General features: G+C 43.8%; 1 protein-coding gene across 1 annotated transcript in view; it reads left to right on the top strand.

Annotated features, from left to right (window-relative positions):
• The first annotated feature begins 17,217 nt into the window (after positions 1 to 17,217).
• Positions 17,218 to 22,222, top strand: part of KAZN (kazrin, periplakin interacting protein) — a 1,164,933-nt gene continuing 1,159,928 nt past the window's right edge. Inside the window, exon 1 of the mRNA XM_077151225.1 lies at positions 17,218 to 17,660. Coding sequence (XP_077007340.1) covers positions 17,516 to 17,660 — 145 coding nt within the window. The 5' untranslated portion in view covers positions 17,218 to 17,515. The remainder of the gene's footprint in view (positions 17,661 to 22,222) is intronic.

Here is a 22,222-nt window from a genome sequence, read left to right as displayed (position 1 = left end):
TTGTATCATTTATCCATATGTCTATTTTATGCCAATACCACACTGGCTTGATTGTTATAAATATAAAGCATGCTGTCTTTAAAAAAAATGGTGCTTCCAGTGAAGGAAAATTATAATTCATCACTGCTGGTACCTTTCTGAACTGGTAGAGGAAAGGAGTATCAACTTCTTAGTTTACCATTTTGTCTTCAACTTTGATAGTGGTCTAAAATAATCTATATTGTTTAGAAACCAGTCTCATTTTAAAACTGTGAGTTAGTTAATATTTCCAAGTAGTACCCGACTCCACAGACCACATTCTTTCGACTTTCTCTTGACCTTTCAATTTGAATCCAAAGCATGCAGGTCGTTTCATCTGATGTTTTCATGTCTTCAAAATTCCAGTAATGTAGCCTTCTGGAGAGAAATTGATGAAAACGTAAGTGTTGAGACCCAGTAGCATAGTGGAGGCAGTAAATCTCTAGATGCACAATACTTTTCTGAATCCCTGGAAGGGAATGCCCTCTTTTCTCTCAAGAAATCTGTGGATATCCTCTGTGACCATTTGCCAAGGGGACCAACCCTCTTTGTTTCATTGAAATTAGAGAAGTATCAGGATTCTATGGATTGATGGAAAACATTCTGTGTTTTTCACTTCTGGTATTTTTCATCTTGGTCTTCGAGTGTCTAAATTTTAAAAATTGTATCTTTAAACCATAAAACCTTCAACATCTACTTCCCATACACAGAAACCGCTGTCTCAGTGAACATCCCACCTGCCCCCACATTTGAGTTCCTCCCCTGGACCTGTGGAGGATGACACAAAGGTTCATTAAGGGGGAAGTGGCTGATTTGTCTCCAGCCAGGGCCAAGCAGAAGCAGCAGAGAAGGTTCCGTATTGCTCAGAGTCTTTTGGTCTCTTTCTCTCATCCTCTCAGGCCCAAAGAGGAGGATGGTGGAGGTGTAAGGGGGTAGAAGTCATGGATGGGAGGTTTTGAAGGAGGAATGTCTTCTCTCTCTGGCTCAGTCACCCTCTCAGGTCTCAGGGCTGGAAGGTGTGGTAAGGAACTTGGCTGCCTGTTCTCCACCCCCCTCAATTCAAGGCTGAAGTGGGGTAAGATTAGTGTCCTGTCCCTTTAAAAATAGGAATAAAAGGGGTCCCCCTTTCTATTATTCATCAGCTGCTGCTTGAGGGTGGGTGGGGGCAGCAGCTGCCCTTTCGTTTTGTCTTCTGAAAACTGTCCAGTCTCCTCTTACTTCGCAGAAGACCTTAGGAAGTCAGTCTTATCTGGAAGTTCACAATTCTTCATCCAGGTTAGGGCTCAGTAACTTTTCAGCACGAACACTTTCCGGCACATATATTATGTAAACGTACGTACATTATTCAGAATTATGACTCAGATGGCATGTAAAAAAATGTAAAATGCTGTTCCTTCCCTGTTCCAAATGACTATTATTAAGCTATTGCCATGTACCAGGCCATGTGCTAAAAGCTTTGCTTAAGGTATTTCAGGTAATCTTCACAACCCCATGAGGCGGCCATGTGTCCGTCTGTCCAGGTGCTGTGACTAACAGTACACGTTGGCTGACTTAACAAGTATTTATTATTTCATGGTTTTGGAGGCTAGAAATCCAAAATCAAGGTGTTGGCAAGGTCATGCTTTCTCCAAGCACTTTACATCCTGGTGATGACACTTCTCTGCCACGTAGTAATCTCCATCTCTGGCTTCTCTTACTTCTGGATTCTCCTGTGTCCAATTTCCTTTGCTTATAAGGATTTCAACCATATGGGCTAAGGTCCATGCTGATTCAACTTGGCTCATCTAAATGGGGATCTTCAAAGATGCTATTCACCAATGAGCTCACATCTTAGCTAATAATAGCTTTGAAGTTCCTATTTACAAATGGGTTCACACCCACAGAACACAGATTAAGACTTCACATGTCTATATGGGGGACATGAATTCATCCAAACAGCTTGTATGATACTCTTTTTGTGTAAAAGAAGCTCAAAAAACTAAAATTGTTTAGGGCTATGAAAATGCAAGCCGAAGGAATAGAATTCTGCTCTGTTTCTGATTTTCCAGCTTTTTTTAAATAGACTTTTTATTTACTGCACCCCAATTCAGTGTCATTAATTACATACTCAATGTTGTGCCTCCATCCCCACTATCCATTACCAAAACTTTTTCATCATGCTAAACAAACACTGTACCTATTAAACAATAATTTCCCACTCTCCCACCCCTATCCTAGACCTCTGGCAACCTCTAATCTGATCGTTTCTGTCTGAATTTGCTTATTCTAAATATAATTTCATAAATAAGATCATACAATATTTATCCTTGAGTGTCTAGCTTATTTTGCTTAGTGTAGTGTCTTCAAGATTCATCCATATTGTAGCATATATAAGCACTTCATTCCTTTTTATGTCTGAATAATATTCAACTATGTGTAAATGTATCTGTATATACTACATTTGTTGATGGGTTCAGGTGGTTTCTACCATTTGGCTATTGTGAAAAATGCTATGAACGTTGGTGCATAAGTATGTCTGAGTCTCTGCTTTCAATTCTTTTGAGTATATTGGTTTAACAAATTTTAACCACTGCCACCCTCCCTCTTATTCAGACCACATTTTTCTCTACCCTTCTGCTGCAGCAGGGTCTTTGCACTGTGTGGGCTTCAGGCTAGCGCCTGGGGGAAGCTTTGAGACGAGGGGTGAGCTGCTCAGGGGTCACTGTGTGTCACCCTTGGGCAATAAGCCAGGCCCCAGATCAGATCTGCAAATATAGACCCCGGGGGACAAATCCTGATGGGTCCTGTTTCCCTAATGCTTGCGAGCTAAGAACAGCTTTTAGATTTTCAAACGGTTGGGAAAAAATGAAAGCAGAATATACTTTGTGGCACACAAAAGCTACATGAAAAATTCTAATTCCAATATCCATAAATAAAGACTTACTGGAACACAGCCATGCTCATTTGTTTTTATGCCGTTCATGGCTGCTCTCACACAATAGCAGAACTGAGGAGCTGCCACTGAGACTGACCTTCAAAGCCCAACATATTTACTATCTGGCCCTTTTACAATAGAAGTTTGCTAAGCCCTGATCTAGTGAAGAATTATGTTTAAGCTCCCAGATAAGAATGATGTCCTCACCTATTGTGGGGTGTGGGGGTGGTGGTGGTGGGAAGAGAATGGACAGATTTCAGAGGGCAGATCAAAAAGCATCTGGACACAAAGAACAATTGAATAATATATATGCTTATCTGCATTGTTCTGGCACCTTCTTTGCAGTAACAGTGTACTTGTTCTCCAATGGGCCTTGGTAACCCAGGGTACTTCTCATGTTCTAGACAGCTATAATTGCATGCCTTATACTCAGTCCTGGCTTTCTGTGCATGACACTAGACCAGCTATTTTAAGTAGTGGGAGTGAGAGGGGCAGCTACAAACTAGCGTCATCCTTGCCCACCAGAGCTGTGCATTAGGGAAAAAGGAGAAGACTAGACACACTCTCTAGGAAAGGGACACTTACCCACTGACCATGTGCCAAAGCATGTTTTACCGGGTGTTTAACCTCAATAGGCTGGATAGAGAAACAGCATTCTCTTCCTCTAAAGATGCTGAAGTAGAGACTCTGACATCAGGTGATAGCCACCCAAGCCCACTTAATACTTGGGCATCTACCCAAGTACCGGGTACAGGGCTGGGGATACAGAAACAAAGAGGCCAACTCTCTGCCCTTGAGTCATCACTGACAAGTTTGGGATGGGTTTTTCCAGGTCCAGATCTGTGTGCTTCAAAGACTGACCTATTTTTCCCACATTGGGTTTGTCTTTTCTGTGCTTATGTCCTTGTGGGGCTTGGTCAGTGCTTACCACATGTCAGATTGGCAGCACTTGACACAAGTGGATCAAAGCGTCATTTGGTGGTCAGCATGGAGCTGCATTCACTCAAGCAGTGAACAGCTTCCATATACCAGGCCTGCTCTGGGGATATGAAGTGAATGACACTGGCCATAGGCAGTCACTGTGCAGGTGTTCAAGGGCCTCGGGGTCCTTTGGCTGTAAGCAACAGAAGCCAAATCTGGCAAACCTCAGGCAAAAGCACTGCATGGAGGCTAGGAGATAGTTTATAGGATTGAAGAAGCTGAACAGCCAAGCTCAGAAAGGACAAGTATGGGTAGCAGCTCCAGGGATCTAAGGAGCAGGAACCACAGATGGTTTCTTCAGCTGTCAGCATCTTTGAGATAATGGGTTTTTAGCATCTTCCTCACATTGAACAATATCAGGTTGCCTTGGCATGAGAGTTTGACTTGACTTTGGTCCTGTGCTCACCCCTTTGTGTAGAGTTGAACTCTTGATGGACAGTTCACCAAGCTTGTGGGCAGTGGTGGAGGAGTTCCCCCAAGGCCAGTGAGATTCTGTTACTGGAAGAAGGGTAAGTGCAGTTGGGCAGGTGAAAACAAGGGTCCTTATGCGCTCTGCACTATGAGAGCACAGGGGAAAATGCACAGCCTAGCCTGAGAGGTTGGGGAAGAGTGATGCTGAGATCCAAATGACAACTCGATGTTAATCATTCAAAGGGGCAAGAAGGAAGCAAAACATTACAGGCTAAGTGAATTACAGAAGCAAAGGCCCAGAGGCAGTAGCAGCTACTGTCATCCAGTGAGTAATGACGCTTCCCTGTTGATGGCTTGGGCACAGTGACCTGAATTTGTGCTCTTAAAGGTCAGGGTCCATGCTTTCCCCATGCTCCAGGGGACCTTGAGCTCCCCAAGGTCAATTGAGCATCATGGAAAACATCAGGCTGTGACCTTCTCCCTCCCAGGGAGTCTGCAGGATCAAATGAGATTTTGAACCTCCTATACTGAGAACTTATAGGAAGAAAAATGCCACCGCAGCCTTGAGCATTTTTATCCCTTCTCTCTGGCTACACTGGGGGAGGCCTCCAGTCACGAGCTGCCTGAACTGATTTGCACTAGAGTTAGTCACAAATTGTGGCTTGACGTTTATAGCAGGTGCAATCCACGTGTATTGATTCTTTTGGAAAAAAAATAATAAAGCTGAGATGTCCCAGCAGCTGCCTAGTTAAAAATCTGCTCTGCGGCATTTTCTCCTGACCAAAGATGGGGCTCAAACTTGGAAAGGGGAAAGAAATCGCTATCAAGTTTAGATTTTGTCTGTGACTCGCAAGATAGCAAGCTGCTTTTATTTACCATCTTCAATTAATCAACTCTTCCTTATTCATGTGAAAAATCCATCCTCCCCAAGGGGCTCTTTGGAAGGGATTATCTTTCTTTGCCTCTTAGGCCGAATTGCTCGTATAGTATATTTGTTGGACTAATGAAAGCTGAGCCAATGCCCTCGTGGTGGCTGGGCTTGATGAATTAGAGTTTCTTCTACAAATTCTATCTCTCTGATTAAGCTGATGAGTTTGTTTCCTACCCCCCCCCCCCAGCCATATGAGATTGCTCCTCATGCTAATGACCCTGAGAGCTGTGTGGGAGGAGTTTTGGCTTCCTTTCCACTCAGGAAACAGTTCACCACTCCATTCCATTCCAAATTCAAATACAGCAAGCCCAGAGATAAAAACAAGACCTGCGGCAGTGCCAACTCCAGTGTGGGTAGAAGCCCAGCTAAGGCCTAAAGTTAGCGAGCTAAATAGAGTGCCAGGATGACAAGTGAATGTCCTTTAGTGGTGTGGGGAAGGTAGTCAGCGTCCCAAGTCTGATCGGATTCTAGGCCTAGCTCTGCTATGACCTAGACAAGTTCCTGGCTCTCTCTGACATAGGTATGCCCTACAAAACAAGGAGCTTGAACTGGATGAGACATGCTCAAACCAAGAGGGTAGGAGGTTGTCACACCCCCCACCCACACCCCCCACAGGATTATCAATTATTGGGAAATGGGAGAAGATTTTTTTCAAGCTAAGCAATTACCCCTCACCCCATTCCCACTTGAGAAATTGTGCCATAATGAGCTACTATCACAGGTCCCTTTGGGGTGTGGTTGCAAACAACTGGCTGCCCATCTAATGACATTTTACCACCCCTACCCCCTCCTTGGCTGGCAAATGTTTTCACCCAGGGCCATGTAGTGACTTTTGTGAGTCCCGGGCACTTTTCCCTTTGGGTGCCCCTTCCTCTATAAAACAGATTATAGTCACGTGTATGACAGTTGAAGTATAATGTCTCATTGTGGAAAGTTAAACACACCTGTGGGCTCCTGTTTGTGGTAATTTGTTATGGCAGCTGGAGTAAACCCATACAGCCTTGTTTAGGACACATCTCAAGGGAGGGGCCAGGTCCAGCCATATTGACATGATATCCCTTCAAGTGGAGTGCACACAAGGATTAGTAAAAGCTGAAAATGCATGCAAACCAGATGGTAGTTTATTTTTCTCTAAATACTCTCATGGATAACTCAACAATTATCATCTCCTCCCATAGAAAATGGTATTGCCTAAGGGTTAAATGTATTGCTGGGTCTGAGATGAAAGCTGGATGCAATTCCCAGCTCTTCCACCTATTGGCTGTGAAATGCTGGGAAGTCACTTTGCATCTTTGAATCTGCTCTTTCATTTGAAAAATGGGAATAAAAATAATTTCATCTAGGATGGTGATAAGGATTAAATAAAATTGTGCTTGGTCCAGGGCATGGTACAAGGTATTAGAATGTAAGTTCTGTAAGATAAGTGAAAGGCAGTGAGGGTTACTGGTCACCTGGGTTGGAACCTTGCCTCAGCACCTGACTTGCTAGTTATATGGGACTAGACGAGTTTTTAGTCTGACTGCATTTCATTTTTCCCACCTGTAAAATGGAGCCCAAATACCCATCCTGTAGGGCTGTAGATAAAGTACATGAAAGCCAGTTTTCTAATCTCAGGTGTGATATTACAACTGGACCAAGCTCTCTTAGGTGGCAGAGTGTATTAGCTTCCTATTGCTGCTGTAACAAATGACTACAAACTTAGTGACTTAAAGAAAGACAAATGCATTCTCATACTGCTCTGGAGGTCAGAAGACTGAACTCAGTTTCACTGGGTTAAAATCAAGGGCTCAGCAGGGCTGTGTTCCTTCTGGAGTTTGAGAGGAGAATCCGTTTCCTTGCCATTAGCTCCTCCAGGCTGCCTGCATTCCTTGGCTTGTGGCTGGTTCCTCCATCTTCAAGCACAAGCACATTGCTCCACTCTCTACTTCTATCGGCACGCTGCCTCCTCCTCTTATAAGGACCTTGTGACAATATAGGGCCCACCTGAGTGATCCAGGTATTCTCCCCGTCCCCACATCCTTAATTTAATTACACCTTAAAGTCCCTTCTGCCATATAAGTGACACATTCATGGGTTCTGAAGATTAGGGATGAGCTCTTAGCAGGTCCATTATCCCTCTACCATGCAGAGTTAGACTGTCAGGCTCCTGATCTATTTTGTAGTAGAGCAGCCGCTTAGAAGTGAATATTCTTTTCTGCCCATCGCTGCTCCTCACAGGTGAGCAGTTATTTTTCTACATCTTGATGTCAGGTGGGTGGGTGAGTTTAGCCTAAATGAAGACTCTCCATGTGTGAACCCTGGATCAGCAACATCACCTGGGAGCCTGTTAGAAATGCAAATTCTCTAGCTCACATCAGACCCTCTGCATCAAAAACTTGGATAGGGACCAGCAATCTGTGCTTGAACAGGCCCTACTTTGCTGAATGAGCCTTACAGGAGCCTGCAACAGTGAAAAACCAGTAATGCACATCCTGTCTTTGTGTTAAATCTTGATATTTCCTTCTTCATGGCTCTTTTGCATTAATTTTGATTTTTTAAATATTGCACTAAAATATGACTCGAGTACTGAGGGTTTTGGTGCCCCTTAACCTTGCTCCCGAGGTAACTGCCTCACTTGCCTCACCCTAGCTCTGGCCCTAGAGAGAAAAAAAAATGTTGGTAAATCTCAGATCTAAATCTGAGTCCTCAAAGGAGGTCTGGGAGCATGTAACTGAGACAGTGGAGCATGTAGCAGAGACAGTGGACCCAGATGGGGTGGTCTGAGAGGTTCTCAGGAGGAAGTGTTGTCAGAACTGAAGCTGAGGGCTGAGGAGCGGGAGTAAAGAAGGGGAGAGGAAGCATCAGCAGGTGCAATAGTTAAACGGTTGGAGGGAACCTACCTAATAGGAGGGCCTGGAGAGACCACCATGCCATGTGATTTCCCCAGCAGATATTTATTTAGCTCCTACAGGGAGCCCTGGGGACTTCCAGCCTTTAACAGTCCAGAATTTCTACCCACATGTTGACTCGGAAGAGCCTGAGCGAGGCACCTGGATAAAAAGGTGTAGGTCTTGGTATGTCTCTGTCACCTGGCAAAATGTGCCCAGGCAGTCTTCCTCCCCCCAGTAGTATTTGACACACAGCAAAGAAAGCAGAGAAAGTACGAAAGGCCATGTACCTCATAAAAGATGCATTTGGCACAGGTTTCTATTTCAGAGCTAATGGGCATTAGCTGGTGTGCCAGTTTGAAAATATTATCTACCCCAGAAAAGCCATGTTTTAATCCTGATTCGATCTTGTGGGAGCAGCCTTTTCTTTTAACCCCGATGCAGTATGTTAGGGTGGAAACTTTTGATTAGATTTTCTCCACAGAGATGTGACACACTCAGTTGTGGGTATGACCTTTTGATTAAATGGAGACGTGGCTCCACCCATTCCAGGTGGGTCTTGATTAGTTTACTAGCATCTTTAAAAGGGGGAGATGTTTGGAGAAATGATAGAAACGATAAAGCTGACAGAGATGTCAAAGCAGAGCTGGCACAGATGCCAACACTTGAGAGAACAGAGACAGGGATGTTTGGAGATGCTTGAAGCCCAGAAGACATTGCCATGAGATGTTAAGTAAGCCAGAACCTGGAGAGAGCCAAGGGGAGCCAAGAGATGAAAGCAATCCCCGGAGAAGCCAAGTGAGAGATCCCAACAGGAACAGAGGCTGAAAGCAGTGGAACCCAGAAGCAAGGGACCAGTACGTGACTTCCCAGCTGACAGAGGTGTTCTAGACCCATTGGCCTTCCTCGAGTCGACGTATCTTTCCCTGGATGCCTTAGTTTGGATATTTTCATAAGGTTAGAAATGTAAACTTGTAACTTAATAAATTTCCCTTTTTAAAAGCTGTTCCTGTTCTGGTATATCGCATTCCGGCAGCTTCCAAACTAATACAGCTGGTATGTAGGAAGTAGCAGCAAAATTACCATGTTTTAATAACGTGCTTGACCACACAGCTCTCATTCCAGAAGGATCCTTGCTTTCCATTTTGGGTTCCTGTGACCAGTGAATTATTAGTCCCAAGCTATCCCATAACCTTACATTCTAGTTTGCCTAGAACTGCCCTGGTTTAATGCTTAATGTACCAAGATAATTATTAACAGTCACCCTTTCACCCTCAAGTGCCCCAGTTTAGACAGCATATGAAATAATTACCCAGGTGATACAGAACTGTGAAAACTAAACCTGTGCTTGATTACACAATTCCCCACCAGCTCCTTAGAGAAATCATCCCTAGCAAAAAAAAAAAAGAGAAAAAAAATCCACCAAATCTCAGGCGGTGGGTAGTCATTCTTTAATGTTTGAGGACCTGACCTGTGTCAGGTACTGTTCTAAAAACCAGGCAAAATGCTTCCTAGGAACTGATATTGGACTTTTCATCACGCTTAGGAAAAGGTTTAAGTAGAATAAAATGAAACACAGGCATATCAAGATAAAGTAGCATTCACTTTCATTTAATAGCTTGCTCCTCAAATGTTCAGCCAGTAACAGTGGTTGGAGAATAGAAAACCTTCTCCATGTACTCCATGAAAGCTAATGTGCTGGCTCAGCTCAAAGTCTAAATGTTTAAAAAAAAAATCTGCAGGGCAGGCACGGTGGCTCAGCAGGCAGAGCTCTCGCCTGCCACGCGCGGGAGACCCAGGTTCAATTCCTGGTGCCTGCCCATGCAAAAAAAATAATAAAATCTGCAAGTGCACAACTTTCAATTTTGTTCTAGACAATTTGTCCCCTTTGTTGCCCTGCCTTAGGGTGAGAGTTGTTAAGTTTGCTGTGCATTTGTCTAGACCTTCAAAAATGACTTTTATTGAAATATAACAGCCCAAAAGAGAAACTTGCCAGCCTCTGGATGTCCTCTTGGGGTCCCTATCGATTGCCCCCGCCTGCTCCCTAAACCTCTAACCTCAGTGGTTTACCTGAGGTTATCTAAACCTCTAACACCAGTGACTCCCACTGAAAATACCCATCAAGAATGAAGGTGATAAAAACATTTTCAGATCAAAAAAGAAATCTACAAGAATTTATCAGGAGCATGACCAGAGAAAGAAATTTAAAGGGGGTTAGTTCTTCAAGGAGAAGAAAAGTCACCCAGTATGGAAAATTTAAAAGACAAAACAAATGGGCTCTATATGTATTTTATGTCTGGCATCTTTCCCTGAAACTTGTTGGGAAATCATCCATATTATAAGTACTTTGTTTAGTTTCATTCACATGCATATTCTGTCATATGAATGTATGCATGATTTGTTCTGTTTTGAGGATTTGGGTTGTTTCCATTTTGAGTAATAGTGGATGCTTTGGGGAACACTCTGGTAATATGTGGTGCATGTGGGCATGCAAGTAAAATTGCTAGGTCATAGAATACATGGCTTTTCAACTTTAATACAGACTGTCAGACAGCTTTCCAAAGTGGCTGCACCACTTTGCACTTCCACCAATAGTGTATGAGAGTTCTGTCACTCTATACCCTTCGTCAGCACTTGGGATTGTCAGCTTTGTAGTTTTGGCTATTATTTTGGCTATGTGTCAGTGTCTCATCGTGGTTTTAGTTTGCTTTTCTTGATTACTGTGGTGTAAACATCTTTTCATATTGGGCGTTTTATTATTAGTTCATTTGACTTGTTAGAGAAATTATAAGTTTAAAGAACAATCATGCAGAAAATTCCGAGTTCCAATATACTACCTTATTATTAACACTTTGCATTAGTGTGGTACATTTGTTACAACTGATGAAAGGATATTATTATATTCGTACTATTCACTACAGTCCATGGCTTACATGAGGGTTCTGGGTGTGTAATGCACAGTCCTCTGGCTTTTAAATTTTTCGCTTTTCTTCTCCCTGAAGAAATCTCTTTAGATTTCTTTCTCGGTCATGGTGATGATAAATTTTTGAAGATTTCCTTTTTGATCTGAAAATCACCTTCACTCTTGATGGGTATTTTCAGTGGGTGCAGAATTTAATGTGACAGTTATTTTCTTTCAGCGCTTTGAAGAGATCTTCCATTGGCTGCTAATTTCCTAGTTTGCATTGAAGTTAAGTGTTGGTCTAATTGTTTTATTTTAAGAGAATCTGTTTCCCTACCTCCACAGCTGCTCTTAAGACTTTCTTCATTATTAGTTTTCAGCAGTATTACTATGATATGCCTAGATGTAACTGTTTATTTATCCCGCTTAGTGTTCACCGAGCCTATTAAATTTTAATTTAGCCAGTTTTAGGCTATTATAAATGATCTCTCTGACAGTGCCTCTAACCCGTTTTCACTTTTCTCTCTGTGAAGACAATCCTATGTAGATCTTTTCACTGAATCCCTTTGTCTCATTCTTTCCTCTATCTTTTCCATCCCATTGTTTCTTTCTGTTCCATTCTGGCTGTCTTCAGGCCATCTTGCAGTTCACGAACACTTTCCACCTGTGTCTAATATCATTGTAGTGACCTTTTCAGTTTGGTAACTTTTTGAAGCTTCCACTTGTCTGCCAAAATTCTTTATCGTGTCTGCCAAAATTCTTTATCGTGCCTCATTTCTCTGACCAAATAAGAAAATTTATTTTAGTCTGTGCCTAATTCAGGAGTTAGCTGGATTACCTGTGGTTCTCTTTCTACTATCTGTTTCTCTGTGTTTTTTTTTGTTTGTTTGTTTTTTATCATTTTGTCTTTGTATGTCTAGTTATTATTCTCAAACCTACAGAAAAGTTGCAAGAATAGTATAAAGAACTTTGCTCTGCAGGCCATTTGAAAATATATAGCAAATATGCTGCTCCATTACTCACAGATATCAGACTGTGCATTTCCTACAAATCAAGGATGTTCTGCTATGTAACCACAGTCCAACCATCCAACTCAAGAAATTAACCTCGATTCGTCCTACCATTGGTTCTGCAGTGCCCATTCAGGTTTTGCTGGAATCATTCTGGATCACTGGTTGCATTTAATTGTCATGTCTGTGTTTGCAATCTGAAACAGTTTCTCAGTCCTTCCTTACCTTTTATAACCTTGCTGCTTTATAAGATTTCAGGCCAAATTATTTCATAGAAGGTCCACATTTTGGGTTTATTCAATTTCTTTATGACTAAATTCAAGTTATTGATCTTTAGCAAGACTATTGCAGAAGTGATGCTGAGTTCTTCTAACATCCTTTTAAGTGGTATATGATTTTGATTAATCTTGTTTTCACTAATATTAACTTTGATCACTCGATTAAGCGATTAGCTGCCAGATTTTTACATTGAGAAGTCATCCATTTTTCTCTTCATAATTAATACTTATTTTCTGGGGACACAGTTTGCAACTATACATGCACGATTTCAAATCCAACTTTCACCCACTAATTTTAGCATTCATTGATGATTCTTGCCTGAATTTTAACTATAAATCGCTATCAAATGACAGTTACCCAATTCCATAATTTGATATATATTTATTAATTGGTATTCTATTATAAAGAAGAGCTTTCTCTTCCATTTATGTACTTGCATATGTACTGTATTCATCGAACCATATGGGCTTGGAGTTTTCTATTCAATGAAGTATATTCATTATTATTTTTTATACTCAAATTGTCCTTGGTTTGATTAATGGAAACCACTTCAAACGGGTCTGAGTCTTTTTGGAATGTCCCAATCCATCTTTGAGCACTTCCTTGCTTAACAAGATGTCAAGTATTTCTTTTCCTTCCCTGCTCCAGTCTTGGAATCAACCAGCTTTGATTTCTTTTAGGGAAGAATGGTATTTAGAGCCCAGAACTTGATTTCTAGGAGAGGTCATTGCTATTGGGATATCACTGGTTCCAGGACTTTTCAGTGGATAGAATTAGGGAATATGGATTTAAACGCTAACATACTTCTCACACACACACACACACACACACACACACACACACACACACACACACACCTCTGCATCTAGATTTATTTCTGTAACTACTTATATATATTGAAAGCTGTGAGTTCACATCAATAGTTACAGTTCCTATCCAATACCATAGGATTCATTCTAGCTTCCCCTTTTCTCCAACATGCATGAAACTGGCTTCCATCACCATCAGTGTTCTTGCTTATTTGATCAGTTCCTCCTGTATGTAACAAATCTCCTGTTACTGCTGCTGTCCCTGGTGTGGGCGCCTTCATTATGTCACCTAGGCTCTGAGCCTAATGGCCTGCTGCCGTCTTTCTTTACTTTACAGGTGACCCCTCCCATTGCTTGGGTTCTGACTCAATGTTGGGCTCTACAGCACACTCCCTAGACATGGATTTCTCTCTCCCTTGTCCTGCCTTTGGAATTGAATTATTCAGGAAGGAAGGTAGGTGACTGGTTATTTTTGATTCAGTGCTGGACAGTATATATGAAATACTAGAAATAATTTAAGACCTAGGATGATGATTATATTTCCCCAGAAAAATGTTGTTTACTTCTATGGACTCTGCACTGACAGAATAAAAGGACAATATTGTCTCTTTCTGGTCTAGATTTATTAGTCTGGGACTTTACTAGCAAAAGAAAAGTCAGCCTTCTAAATGAATCTATTTAGGACTTTCTTTAAGCTCCTTTTGTGTTCTGTTCTTATTTTAGCCTTGACACTTTTATGGTTGCTAGAATAACTTAGCACATTGTACTGTATCAAGACATTATTGTAACTTGCTCGGCCCTTGAGTCATTATGGAAAATTTTGTGGACTACAAGCCAATTGCATAACTTCTCAGTAAAATAGGAGGTCGTGAGCTGTAAGGAGCCAGATAGACCCATTCATTTAGCAGATTATCTATTAATGACTATATAACTTTCAGGCTGTGTGGTCTTAGGCAAAGTGCTTAAATTTTCCAAGTCCAGGTTTCTTCATCTGGGAAGGTGGCATATTCGTACTGTTGTTAGATGACAGTGTCCAGAGAGCTCATAGTGCCAGTCATGACGCTTGGCAGCCTCCACGTAGTGGTCTTTTGCTATGAGAAAAGAGTCATCATAAAACAAGTTGCTCTGCAATCAGTGTCATGCTTTCTTAAATTGCCCTGGATTTGTCTCTATCTAACTTACACCTGGCTGTGGTTGTCTGCCTCTTTTGGGAGCTGGGAGTGATAACAATTGTGAGTTGAGCCTGACCTGTCAGTGGAATTGGCTCTTAACTCCTCTTACAGTGTCGAGAGACTTTGTCAAGCAAAGTCAAGGGAGCCCTCTTGGGTAGGTCAATTCGAAGTCTATAGTCGAGAGAATGGTACCAGGGGAGAGCTTAGAAATATGGATATGGTCATTGATTTGAATAAGAGTAAATTTATATCCCTCTTAGTCTAGAGAGCCTTAAGTGGACTTTAAAACCTTTCCAGTATAAGACAGCATATAAACTAGCCTTGCCCAAATGACTTACTTCTGCCAAAATTCCCTTCCCCAAGATAATCCTTTTTCTTCTGCTGATGCAAAACCCACTTCTCCTCTTAGACCTCATCTAGGATCCTGTCCCATGGCTTTCCTTGAAGATTTAACTCTCTCCTTTAGTGGAATGACAAGATCTTTCACTATCCACAGCTTACAATGTGGTATGTTCTTCCACTTGTTTGGTTATTCATTCCTTGAGTTTATCATGTCCATATAAGATTATATGTATGTGTTGCTTCTCCCACTGCTTCCTCATTCTTCTCCTTTGTCATCGTCCATACCTTAGCCCTATTCTACCTACTTGTAGGCTGTCATAGTGTTAGACAGCAAATAGATATTTAATGAATGACCTTTATTAGCACACATGTAACAAATGAGTCCTGTAAGTCAATTAATAACTTCTTTGGTGTAGTTTTCTTATGACCTCTCTATTTTGAGAAGTTTTTTGATGGCTGAACACATTTCTATGGGTACTAGGCTTGTACTGGAAGTGAACACAGACCAGGCTAGGTGTAACAAGAGAGCATGTTCTCCATGTGAAGGGGGGATCCTACTGCTCATGCTGGTATGAGACATGCAGGCTCAACATCATCATAAAATCTTACTTTTCTTGAAAAATTAGAAATCCAGACTTCCTAAGAATTGGCTACTAACTAAAACATTAACACTGACAGCATAGTATGGGGGAACCAATAGAACAGATAGAGAGTTTAACTCCTGTGTTAAATTAGCCAGAGAAATTCTTCATTGATCATAGATCCCTACTTATCCTGGTGTAATTATAAATAGTGCCTCTGTTTGCTTTCAAATGCTTTGGCTTGAATGATACATTATTTGGTGAGTCTAACCATCGGGTGGAATCATCATTGTTTTGTTTATAGTAGTAGGACATTAGAGACAACTTGGAAGGAAAGGAAACATGGTTTGTGAAACAAAATAAATCTGTGGGTTGAACTAGTATATAAAGATTCGCCTTGGTTTTTTAAATAGTGTCAAAATAGTCCATTGCTGGGAGGTAGTAAAACTCACATAGCCACTCCGATTTGGGAACTGTTTCCATTTTCCCGCTTGCCTGGGGTCTCTGCAGTTACCAGGACATCTAGTATTTGTCTGACCTTTGTCCTTGATCATCTTAGACCTTGGTTGTTGGACAGAATGGTCTCTGATGACCTACCATTTTATGCCTTGGAGATGAATCACTTTCTGACAAGAAAAAGGGTGCTCAATAGTTTAAGCTACCTTAAACCATTAACAAGAAGTCAAACTTCAGTTCTACTCTTGGAAGTATTTCCAGGCTTCTTCTTCCTTAGCTTAACCATTCCAAGCAATTCTCAAAACATCACTGAGCCATATGTCTCTGCTGGCAACCAGCTCTAATGGAAAAGCCTTCTTCAGCTTCAGAGCCTTTCTGGCCTACAAATCAGTTGGAACTTGACAGTCTCTATCTTAAATAAAGAATAGGCAAATGGCTTTTTAAACCAAGTCCTTCTGGGGAAACAGACCTGGGTGCTTTGATTGCTGCTGCTGGGTGAATTGCATTGCGCTCTTCCTCTTTGCCTGTGGTACAGGTGCTGCTGCCTAATTGTGGTGATGGGCAGTGACCTGCCAATGTTGGAGCCGATCTCCAAAGAAAGGATGCAAAATGCTTCCTTTCTGGTTTGAGGTGATCCCGCATCTCTGAAGTTAGCTGCTTTGTGATCAGCAGATGGGATCACAAAATGAAGAAGCAAGCACCCGTTGAAACAGCTGTTGTAATCACGTGAAAGGTATTTCTCGCCACCTCCACCCCTCTTTTTCAGAGAATCTACCCTTTTGGATCTGAAGTAGGGGACCGATTGCTTTACATAAGGAATAGGTCTGGGTTGGCTTTAGATGAAGCATGGGGACCGTCTCTGTGTCATGATGGATGCATGACATTTTTCTCTTCTTTTTTACCAGATCTTTGGATTTTATTACTGGCAGTCTCCTATGGCTGGCACTTCTCTGACTGTGGGCAGGAAGAGGTTACAGCCGCCCAGGAGCCTGCTGGGCTGTGTTAGCACTTCCCTCTGCATCCAGAATATCTCTAAGTAACGGCCCTTTTGCATCACATTAAAGGGGTGACTGCGTGGGCTGGGGGGGTTCCGCTGCCCTGCCACAGCAGGTCGGAGCCCGTGGCTCCTGATCCATGTCTCATCCCCCTCCCTGGAGCCCCATGAGGAGGGGGGAGCGAGAAGGGAAAGCCAGCCAGAGTGAAGGATGAACCAGGGACGCCGGTCCGGAGCCTGCACCGTACCCGAGCTGCGCCTGCCTGGCACGCACGTCCCGGCTGCAGCTGCCGCCTAGGGCACAACCTGGGACAGCGGCTCTTGGAGAGGCAAGAGACCAGGGCTGGGGCTGCGGGGCGGGCGGCTGTCTGCGAGGCCAGCCCCTCTGGGAGCCTCGGGGGCAGCCTCTCCACCCCGCCCTCCCCCACGGCCAGGAGACGCAGTGGAGCCAGGGCTGCGCTTTCCTGCAGTTGGTACTGGAGCGTGGCTGGGGCTGGAGCTCTTCTCCCGGCTGAGAAGCAATCCTCCTTGCCCAGGTGACTCCAGGGAAGGCCCAGCGGGGGACGTAGTCCCAGCACTGCCCCCTCCTGGACATGAGGAAATAACTGTTGGGGGAAACTTCGGTTTTTGTTTTGTTTCCAACTCCTCTGGTGCAAGATTTGTTGATTCCTGTACGATTTCATTTTTAAATTTGATTTGGGTTTGTGAAAAACTGCAAGAAGGGGGCTGGTAAGAGGAGAAGAAAATCTATAAACTTGGGGAAGGTGTGCCGGTTTCATGGAAGTGATGAGTAGCTTCAGACCTATGGCTCCTGGGCTGGCGACAGTGCCCTGAGGTTGCATGGATGCATGGATGTGTCTGGACAGTGCCACATGACCAACACCAAAGTCCCCCAAAAAGCCATGGAGTCCACGCTGACGTCGTCCAGCTCTGCCAGCGGCCCCATCACCTTCTCCCATGTGTTTGGACAACAATGCCAACTTATGGAAGCAGGTAGGAAGCAGGTTGTGTTTGCCCTGGTGGTGGGACATGGGTGTTATCCAGGGTCCCTGGTAGCAGGGGCCCATGTGCGTGGGCACATCTGTCTGTCTGTCTGCCTCATCTCTCCCTTGATGTAATCTAGGATGTGAGACACAACTTAGCGGTGAACTGATTACCTGGTGTTTTCACTCTAGGCTGCAAAGTTTTTAGGACATGCTACAAGACTCAAGTGCCACTTGGGCAATAAGGGACAAGGCTCTCTGTTTGTGTTTCATCATTCTACCCACAGGATGGGGGGGGCGGTCAGCGGGGGTCTGGATGAGGTCGTGGTTGAGGTCATCTTTGGGGGTAGGTGTCTACCCTAGATTAACTGCTGTATGGCAGCCGATCCTCCTCTTCGCCTGAGAGTAGTGACTCAGCCTTGTCTCACCGTCCAGGTGGAGGCACTCGGGGGATTTTAATAGTGTCTGCCCCAAGCAGCCTCTCCCAGCTGCTGTAGGGAGTCCTCACTGGTCTTTGCACACGAATTGGTCTTCCAAATGGCTCTGTTTTATTCAGAAGGGAAAACTTGGCATAGTCTACAGCCTTACCCCATGCCAGCTATCTTGCTAGGATGTGGCTTGGGTCACAAAGAAAACCAGCTGGCTGTAAACGGTCATCGTGGTGGAGTCCACAAACTGGGTCCATATGTGCTTATGATAAGGATGGAGGCATGAGCAAATTAGAATGCCTGTTTCCCTGATTTCCTGGAGTGCATCCCTGTTGGGAAAAGGACCATGCATTCTCCCAGTGGTTTCTTAGGCATTAAAGGGTTAACTGTGCATTTTGGCTGAAACCCAGAGAGATAGTAGGAAGAGCACTGTATTAGGAGTCTGGAGGTCTGAGTAGTTGGTAGTGACGCTTACACTGGGTGGTTTCATGACATTGGAAACTGCAGAGTCCACTCTCTTCCCTGGGCTATCAATCTCTAGCTGCAAAATGGGAGAACTGGAGTAGGGGCTGCCTGGTTCTGTGAGCTCAGAGGGGCATAATTCAATGGCAAAGACAAACTGACTGAGGATGCGATGCCTCTGGCGAGGGATACAGCTCTGCACAGAGAGGCAGCTTTTATGAGGCAAGCATGAGGCCTCCCGTGTGGGGCTGCCTGGGTTTCAGTCCCAGTTGTACCTGTGTAAGCTGTGTGACCTGAGTTTCCTCATCTGAAAAATGGGGATGCTTGTCCCTACTTCATAGCACTGTGAAGATTAAGTAAATTAGTGTGTGGAAAGCCTTAGACTTGTACCTGGCACATAGCCAGGACTGCATTAGGGCCAACTATGATTAACATTTTGAGGGGGAACAGGACAGGCTGAGCAAGCATGTTCCACGGGTCACCCAAGGCATCTCTGCTTGCAAAGAGATGCAGAGCTACCTTGAGTTCTAGAGTATTGGAGCACTGAGATTCCCTCTCTCCCAATTCAATTCTCATTTGCTTGAGAGTTTCTCTCACCATATACTCCTAATATCTGCAGAAAATGCCACCTGGAGTGGCTCAGGTGCATCGACTTCTACACCAGAAGGACTTGGAGGTTTTTCTGGGCTGAGGTTTCATGGGTCTTTCTACTTCTCTGAGGGTATTGTGGGGTGGCAGATGGGATTTCCAGTGGAAATCCAATGGAGCCTGTCCACCGTGGCTTCATTCTCTCAGCCTTTGGAGGCACCACGCCTAAATCAGGCCATGCATCTGCTAAAAATCCCTGATGTTCACAGAACTACATAACATGGTAGAATAAAGGCCTGTTCTCTCAAGGGAAGACTCTCCCAGAAGAATCCCAACCAGGAATCATTAACCTCCAAGCCAAAGAGCCCATCATTCACTTTAGGAGGTTTAAGGGATTGAGAACAACTCTGATGTGTTTCCAGCCAGCCATTTGTAGTCCAGTTGTATCACAAAGGAGTCCTGATATGGCTGTGCAAATGGTTTCTATACTCCAGGGGTTTAAAGCTCATCATGTCTGCCCCCGAGTTGATCACACGTAGTCATTGATTACAGCAACCACAGAGGCGAAGAGAAAGTTCTGGCCCTTACCTAAGGACGTTGAATGCAGCTGGTGGCAAGCTTAAAGCACAAGGAAAAACCTATTATACAGGGTGCATGTTTCAGGGATGCCAGTTTCTGAACTACTTTGCCTTTATGTCTCATATAAATGTTCTCACCTAATTTTCAAAGACCCTAACCAATTTTGCAGGTAAAGGAAACACTCAGGGGTTGGCTGCTTGCTGAAATTCACCCAGCTAGGAAGTGGTGAAGCAGGAAAATTGACCCAGCACTCACATCGAAGCCTGTGACTGTCACCTCCAAAGTGCACGGTCCTCTGTGTTGTCTTGGGTTAATTGCTTGTTATCTGTAGCTCATGTCTTAGGAGAAGAGGTTGGTTCCTGAGACATGGAACAATCAAGGATGCTTGGTGGAAGAGATGAGCACTCAGGGGCCTGTAGGTTTTAGGTAGGGGCATGAGGAGGCCCCTGGCAGCGAGAATGAAATTGGGCGTGAGTGAGGCCAGGGAGATGCTGACCTGGTTAGTGTCGGGGGTGAGGAGGGGATGGGGAAGCATGGCATCTGCTGCAGCTGTGGAGAGCATGGAAATCTTGTTCAGTTACAGTTTAGCAGCAATCTGGCTGTGTGAGCATTGGAAACTCTAAAGCCCTGCACCAGAGGTTGGAGAACTATGGCCCTGGGGAACAAATCCTGCCTGCCACCTGCTTTGATAAATACGGCTTTATTGGAACATTGATTTAGGCATGGTTTGCAGCCTTGGTTGTGCTACAGTAGAGTTGAGAAGTTGTGGCAGAGACCTTATGGTCCCCAAAGCCGAAAGTATTTACTATCTGGCTCTTTGCATGAAAACTTGGCTGGCCCCTGCCCTAGCGCAGAACGGGGGTAGGCAGCATTTGTGTAGGACTCAGGCCTGAAGGTTAGCGCTGACTGATGCTTCCTTGCTGATACCTTTGATGCCACAAGGGATATCCCCCGCCGCCCACCCCACCCCACTTCACACATGTATAGTAGGGATTCCTGCAGGAAGGATTTACAGTCGATCTGAAAGTCCTAGAGAAAATAGTCATAGCCACCATTTGAGTTCTCACTGTGTATCCAGGTCTGCAGGACCCAAGCTAGACAAGTTCACATCCCCCTCATTCCCTGGCAACCCTGCAGGGCAGATGGTGCATTTTGTATTTGTTGGGGTTTTACTCATGCACGCCAGCAAAGGACACCTTCTTAATCTTGATTTGCATTCCCATGGGCATGAACTCACTTATAAATAGAACTTCTGAAAATATTATTAGTTAAAATTTAATTGAATCAGGGTGGGTCTGAATCCATGCTACTGGAGGTCTTATAAAGAGGAAATTTGGACTCATCAGCTATTAGAAACCAGAAGAATCACAAGCCAGAAGTAAGAGAAAGTGGAGGGTGGAGACCAAGGATATGGCCATGTGACAAAGGACCGCCATTGCCAAAATGCCGCTGCCTCGGAGAAAGCAAGCCCTGCTAATACCTTGATGTTGAATTTCTAGCCTCTGAAACGAGGAGACAGTACATGCTTGCTGTTTAAGCCTCCCCTGGTGTGGTATTTGTCAGAGCAGCTTCGGACAAACTAAGACACCATGGAACAGGTGAGATTCAGGTGCTGGCGTTGTTGGGCTGGCAAGTAGGGGAGAGGAGAATTTAAAGTGAACATAGGAATTAGGGGTGGCCTAAACCCAACCCCAAGGCCTGCACTTAGAAAGACAATCCCACAGTTTTTGCAAAGAGTTTTAAAGTGTCTCTTGTTTTGCATCTTGGCTCTTCCAGTCACTTTAGTGCTGTTTGCCTACTGTTTTGGTTTGCTAACGCCAACAAGATGCAATCTATCAGAAATCGGTTGGCTTTTACAATGGAGATTTATTAACCTACAAGTTTACAGTTCTAAGGCTTGGAAAAATGTTCAAATTAATGCATCAAAAGATGATACCTTCTCCCAGAAAATTGGCTGCTGGTGATTCTCAACTCCTCTGTCACCTGCCCAGGCACGTGGCAATGTCAGTTGGTTCTTTTCTCCTGGGTTCTGCTGCTTGCAACTTCTGGCTTCAGTGGCTTCCTCAATCAGCTTCTCGAGGGCTTTTTTTTCCCTGTCTTTTATTCTCTTATAAAGGACTCCAGTAAAAGGATTAAGACCCACCTTGAATGAGGTGGGTCACATCTGAGTTGAAATAACCTAATCAAAACGTCCCACCTACACTAGGTCTGCAACCACAGGAATGGATTAAAAGAACATGATCTTCTCTGGGGTACGTGCAGCTTCACATCAGCACACCCACATTTCCATTTCCTAGGCCCTTTAAAGCAGGTACCATGAAATGGTTCCGTTTAAACAATGGGAGTTTAATAGCTTACAGTTTTAAGCCTGAGAAAATGTCCAAATCAAGGCATCATCAGAGCAATGCTTCCTTCCTGAAAACTGGCTTCCAGCCATCCTGGGTTCCTCTGCCACAAGGCAAGGTACATGGCAGTGTCAGCTGGTCTCTCCCTTCTCTTCAGAGTTTCCTTGATT

Source organism: Tamandua tetradactyla, chromosome 2, assembly GCF_023851605.1.
Source record: "Tamandua tetradactyla isolate mTamTet1 chromosome 2, mTamTet1.pri, whole genome shotgun sequence".
Classification (NCBI taxonomy): domain Eukaryota; kingdom Metazoa; phylum Chordata; class Mammalia; order Pilosa; family Myrmecophagidae; genus Tamandua; species Tamandua tetradactyla.
The sequence above is the reverse complement of the archived record's forward strand: the minus strand, read 5'-3'. Positions and strand labels throughout refer to the sequence as shown.